The sequence below is a fragment of the Lipophrys pholis genome (genome assembly GCF_963383615.2).
Source record: "Lipophrys pholis genome assembly, chromosome: 11".
NCBI lineage: Eukaryota > Metazoa > Chordata > Actinopteri > Blenniiformes > Blenniidae > Lipophrys > Lipophrys pholis.
In genome coordinates this window covers 27,744,420-27,751,056 of record NC_137631.1, presented here as the reverse complement: position 1 = coordinate 27,751,056, position 6,637 = coordinate 27,744,420, and the positions used below count along the sequence as shown (strand labels likewise).

Below are 6,637 nucleotides of genomic sequence, written 5' to 3'. Positions count from 1 at the left end.
ATATATTTCCATATATATATATAGATATAGATATATATACATATATAAATATAGACGTGTATATATATATATATATATATATATATATATATATATATATATATATATATGTGTGTGTGTCTGTGTGTGTGTGTGTGTGTGTGTATATGTATGTATATATATATGTATTTTCAAGTATTTGTTTTCAGGCAAAAGCATGTGAATACTACTGATATACAATAAAAATAAAATGTTAGTTGACATTATTGCTGTTTTATTCCCTTTGAATTGAATTTGTGCCTTTCTTTAAAACTGTAAAATAACATAACAATAACCATGAAAACAGAAAAAAAAATGCCTAACTTGAAAAACAGGAATGTCACGGTACCAGAAACTGACAGGGTTTTCCTTCTTTTTTTTTTTTTTTTTTTTTTTTCATTGAAACATTGATATGAAAAAAAAAAGAAGACAAAATAAAATAGAATCATCATTATCCCACTCGTCCTTTGTCCATGTCATGATACGTCCCGTCAGAGCAGTCTGCAAAGCCATGGCAAACTGGAAGTACTGTCCCAGAACTGTAGTACTGTCCCATTCCAGCAGGCGGTCCACAGTGTCCCATGCGTCCCCACACTGCTCCGTTTGTCCGGCAGCCTCGGAGGAGGGACAGGAGGAATGAGGACTACGTCTCGCGTCCCTCCTCGCTGCGAATGCTGGCCATCTTGTAACGAGCAGCCGCGAGCACTCGCCATGAGCCTCGACGCCAGCACAGCCCATGTTTTGTTTTGTTTTTTCCTCAGTGACTCTTCCCCTTGACATTGCCACTGTCAGGAGCTCCCCCATATCCTTTATTTTCCTTATTTAAAGTCACACTTTCCTTAAAACGGAAAGTTTTTAATATTCATTCAAAGAAAAAAAAAAAAGAAAAAACGTGCTTTTCAACCTCTTCTTTGAGTCCATTCCCAAAGCTAGCACCATGACATTTTTTTTTTAAGCTACACGTTCATTGTTCATAAAAAAATAGTGCCATTTTTTTCTTTACTTTGACGTAATCCGTGGCAATGTGCAATTTTGCAGACTCTTTTCTGCTTTTTGTTTGTGATCAAAAGGTGCTGGAACAGGAATCTAATTTTACAAAATAATTCCTTACAGTGTGGAAGTCCCTTCATAGGTAGAGGTGCAAACTAATAAGAAAAAGAAACTAACAAGAGATTTTCTTTTATACCTCAGGAGAAATGATGTGGAATGGATTCTTTCATGCAAGCTGCTCTTCACCTTCAGTTGTCTTCCACAAGGACAGGAAAAACATTCCGCTAGGTGTCCTCTTGACACTTGCAAACCACAGATCTCTTTCATCTTCGTTTCTCCCTTCCCCTTTTTTTTCTCTTTTGCTTTAAAGATCCACCTGAATCGCATTCAGCCGAATTGTTAACTTTTTGTTTGTGCCTTTTGTATCAGTGACTGAAAGAGAGAGGGAGCGAAAGAGAGTTCAGACAGGAAGAATGTGAAGAAATGTTTGTGTGCCGGAGGAGGGTGGGTAGGGTTGGTGGTGGTGGTGGTGGCGGGGGGGGGGGGGGGGGGGGGGGGGGGGGCGTTAGAAAAGGCCCAGGGGTTCAAGACGTGGTGGATAAGAGAGGAAGGGGGTGGTTGTGGTGGTGGTGGTGGTGGTGGTGGTCGGGGGGGGGGGGGGACTGGTGGGCTCGGACAGGGCAGGGGAGGTCAAAGAGGACTGCCACAGAAATGACGTCAGAGACAAAGCTATAATCCCCTAGTCTTTTTTTTTTTTTTCACCCTCAAAACTCTTGTCTGTGCAAAGGGCTGGCAGCGGGGCTCATTTGTGGTTGACAAAGTTGTCCGTGGTGAGCAACACGGGAGGCAGTTTGCTGGGCAGGCTGATCAGGGGCCTGTGGAAGATTGACTGCTCCTGGGCTTTAATCTTCTCCGCCTGCCTTCGAAACTTTTTGGCCCTCAGGATGGCGGGGACGCCCCTCCGGAGCCGCTGGGCCGCCTTCCTCTGCCACATCTCGTATTTGGAAGTTTTCACAGTCACATGCTGCTTCCTTGGGACTTCCTATTGTGGCGTGCAGGCGAAAATAGAGGTGGTGGGGGGGGGGGGGGGGGGGGGGGGGGGGGGGGGGGGGGAATAAAAAGGGAAAAGATGGAGTGAGGTCAGTTCATTAGGCTTGATAACATACTGTTGCAAGTGCTTATTACAATGGAGGAAACCCTTCTTTGCATTGTGAAAACATCCAGTCATTGTTGCCCCCAGTAAAATGGAAATCAAATATCATTCTTATGTAGCTGATCGCCATAACAGACTCGCCTCGCCTCTGACTTGCCCTTGTTTTGGTTTCCTCAACTGATGGAAGCTGTCAACAAGTACTTAGTTTAGCCTATTTAACATACTGCCAAAGGGAAGGGCGGCCACCCGGCTCATATACATATGAGGAGCAAGTTCACCCCCCCCCCCCCACCCCCACCCCCCCACCCCCCCACCCCCCACCCCCCGAACAACTCACTGAGCTGCCTTCACGGGCTGAATGAAACGACACATAAACACACTGTCATGTCAAAACTTCTATTATCATGCATCCAGACTCTACACAGTGTAAGATATTGTTCTGAGCACCACAGATTGAGACACAGTGGGTGGGAGTGGTGGCAGTGAATTTATGCGTGAGTAGCCAGTGCTCCATCTGAATGGCTTGTTTTGGTCCTGCCACTTGAAGAGTGTTTATCCCCCTTCATTCACTTTAGGCCTGCTCAATAGCCGACACAGCTGGCCCTCAGAGCAGGCTGTACCCATCAACTCTCCCTACCCCGACAAACCAGGGACATGTCCCAACTAATTCCCCTGCAGCCTATTTTTTTTTTTTGTTTATTTTGGGTTTTTTTCTTTCAGATTTCAGACACAAGATCCGTCACTGTCCTCTGGACGTCTGCAATATGTTATTTGTTTGTTTACATTTCTTAGCCACTGACAGCGATTTTCTTAAGCCAAAGCAGAAACACTATAGAACATTTTTCCATGCACATTTTTTCTCAAGAAAGTTCCAAGGGATCTCTTAGGAGGTCTGGAAAGCTTAGTCTTGTGATTGCAGTGAAAAGATCTGAAACACTTGACAATTCCCTGCGTGATTCAGACATATTTCAGAAACGCTCTGCTGGCCAGGTCAGGTGTTTTTGACCATCAATTTTTTTGGAAAGGCTGCTTTTCCGTGACTAATAATCACGCACTCGGAACACGATGTTCTAAATGTGTTACGGACCACTGGCCTCCACCATCTCACAGACCCCCCCCCCCCCCGTCAGACGCACAGAACTCCACTCTAAATCTATGACTATGCCTTTCCTCTTAGCATAATGTGCTGTGCCCGTGTCTATGTTTTCCACTATGGTCAGCACTTTGCCTGGAAGCTTACTGCTTACCATTGACCATTTAACAAGATAAACCTGCCTTTGCGCGGGTTTCGGTGTGTGATCAGTGTCAGTGGCATAGGGGTGAGGCTCAGAGGTGAATAGAGAGGAGATGAGAGGGTAGATAAAGCCGGGGATTAACACTGTTTCCCATACTGGTGTGTTGTTGTTGTTGCTCAGACGTACCTGTTTTAGTGCGGGCATCACGGGTATGACCTGTAGAGAGGTGGCCGACACGTCCCTTTCGGACTTGGCGGGTTTGGCACAGTACTGCTCCAGCAGGTTGAGGTCACAGCTACGGAAACAACACTCCTCTACGATCCCACGGTTCTGGGGGCGCCGGTGGTTGCTACCCCTGCTGGTCGGCCTACCTGAGGAGAGACGCAGCCAGGAGTGAATAAAGGCGACGGCGAGGCCTAAACAAACACAACACTGGCATCCGTAATAAATCTAGGTTGCTTATGCAGGATTACTTGGACAATCATAGCGGCCCGTGCAGCAAAGAGGATAAAAGGAAATCTATGACCAACTGCAACAAATCTTTTTGTTTGTAGAGGATAATCTGATTAGGGTTATCTGGAAGTCCTTAAATGAGTGAATACACAAGTAAACACCCTGAGCTGAAGAGACCAGAAGAGAGTAAAAGAGACAGCTAAGCTCTCAGCCAGGCCTTCGGGTGAGCAAATACATAAAATGGAAACTCTTGGATGACCTTGTCCTTTGTCAAGTCAGCAAAGATAAAGAGGCCGAAGAAGGAGAGAAGAGGGGAGGGGCGGAGAGGTGGAGGGAAATGGAGAAAGGGAACAGGAGGCTGAAAACAGAGGGGAAGAATGTACAACAAAGGAGGAAGAGAGACAAGACATGAGAGGGAAAGGTGTAAAAGAATAAGGTTATGGGGTGGACAGCTAGCATGTTGCACAGGATTATCCACCATCAATAAAGGCCTTGTTTGAAGTCCTGCGACCCAAACAACGCTGGAGAAGTCTCATGAGAGGATGGCTAGATTTGATTGCAGAAAGAGGAACATGAGAGAGAAGGAGAGGGTGATCTAGGGGGGAGGAGAAGGCAAGTCGGAGGAGGAGGAGGAGGAGGAGGAGGAGGAGGAGGAGGAAGAGGGAGCACATCTATGTTGGCCCAAATTGGATAATGATCTTTCTGATTGGAGAGAAGCTCCTGTGGCAGGCAGCGCACAAAGAAACAGCTTGTCTGTCAGAGACAAGAAGAGGAGGGTGGGACGCAGCTAAATATCACTACAGACGAAAAGCAGAAGAAGCTGAAGTTATATGTGTGTCACAAACATTACAGACTAAAGCAAACAGAAGCTTATCCAGTTGAGGATTAACAGCCACCGCAATGATTTCACATAATGCTTTACAGCTATCCCACCATCGCTACAATGGAAGCAATGATCAGAATTGATGTTAATGATCTTTCCTCTTAGGCTGACATCAACACCCCCCCCCCCCCCCACCCCCCCACCCCCACCCTCCTCCTCTCGACTCATCAGTGTGGTCTCCTGGCCTGGGAACACTGGTGCTGAGGTGACTGGTATGCCTCTTGGGGTGCTATTACTTTACTGGTAAACAAGCAGCCCATTGTGTCGCTGAGTCGTGTGCGCCCTCGCAGCTCGCCAGCCTTTCATATGCAATGAGAGGTATGGGGCTGTAAGCAGACTCAGCAGAGCAGCCTGGACCAGGTCTTCACACACACACACACACACACACACACACACACACACACACACACACACACACACACACACACACACACACACACACACACACAGCTGGCTATAATCTCCCTCACTCTCACTCCTTCTGTCTGTCTGTGTGCGCGTGCGTGCGGGAGTGGAGTGCGTGAGAAAGAAAAATAGCAAACACGCATACCACACAGCCACAGACAGAGTCTCAGCTATCCAAACAGATGTGTGCGAGTGATCAACAAGAGGGGATCCAGCGGAGGGAAATGAACGACGAGACAGATTATGCAGCTCATTGTGAAAACTTGTATCGGCCTGAAAACCTACTGAAATAGAAGCCTCTGTCTTCGCAGACGAACTGCAGCGCATCCACCAGCTCTCCCCCACACAGCGTCTCTGCCGAGGCCATTTCCACCACGTAGAGCGCCAGGGCCAGTGCAAACACCAGCGCACGACTGGTCGAGGACATCTTTTTGACCTGCAGACAGAAACACACATTGCAGAATGAAGCGCGCCGGTCACCGAGTGCGCGCCGCATCGCTTCAGAAGGTGCGAGCGCGTAAAGACGCACGTAGAAGAGAGAAACTCAGATGACAGCCAGATGTTTTCAGAGGTAAAAGAATCCAGTCTCACATGCACTCACATGCACAACGCTCCCAATGTCAAATATTATCCAGACCTACTAACTCTGAAAGAAGTATATCGCGTGAGGAAATAAAACTGATGTCCAATGCGCAGATTTCCTTCAGACGGAGCCGCTGTCATGTGTCTCACATATGCTTATATTGAAGGGGGTGGGGGGTGACCATGGCTATCTGGCTTTCACACTCTTACACAACTCTGCAGAAGTTGCAAAGCCGGCTGCCCGATGGTTAACTATCTGAAAAGACAGACTCAGCATATATTTTTCCCTAGCTCACCCTGGAGTGAGCTCACTGACCCTCACACCTACCGCCCCCTATCTGCCGGCAGAACCACCAGCTGTTTGCTCCGAGCACCGTTCAGACAGAGAAGACTAAAATACCGCCTCAAACTCTCTCTCTCCCCCTGTCCTGTCACCAACGCTTCAAACCTCCAGACGCGCCTGCTTCCTGCGCGCTCCGTGCCATTTACGCATCTTAAACTTTCGTTGCCGCGCTGAGTGATGTCCGGCTGCGCATTTTTGCGCAAAAAGAAAAAACAATTGATGCGATCCTTGCATCCATTCAAACAAAGGCGTTTGCGGATTTAAACAGAGACAAAAATATCCCTACAGCCATGGCAGAAGTCTGTCATTACGCGCACAGCACGACCTGGAGAGTATTTAAAAAAAAAAGTATTTGCTCCTTGTGGTTACCTTCATTCTGCTGCTCTCCGTTCTCCGGCAGGTGTGGCAAAGTGAGTGGTGTCCGTGTCTTTGCTGGGCTTCCATGTCAGATTGGCAGTAGTCAAAATGTTGGGATTTCGGCTATTTGGTTGGCAAGATTGCAGGTGAGTTAGTTTCCCAGATGGTGAGGCTATAGAGATGGTGTGTGAGAGGCTGTCCCTAAGACTAGGCAACAG

At 47.4% G+C, this 6,637-nt stretch overlaps 1 protein-coding gene across 1 annotated transcript; it reads right to left on the bottom strand.

Moving 5' to 3' along the window:
* Positions 1 to 1,191: 1,191 nt before the first annotated feature.
* Positions 1,192 to 6,637, bottom strand: igf2b (insulin-like growth factor 2b). Its single transcript, XM_080474439.1, has 4 exons — positions 6,432 to 6,637; positions 5,423 to 5,573; positions 3,583 to 3,767; positions 1,192 to 2,050 (listed from the first exon to the last, which is right to left on the bottom strand). Exons 1-4 carry the CDS (start codon positions 6,504 to 6,506, stop codon positions 1,811 to 1,813), a joined length of 651 nt encoding a protein of 216 aa, XP_080330565.1. The 5' UTR covers positions 6,507 to 6,637; the 3' UTR covers positions 1,192 to 1,810.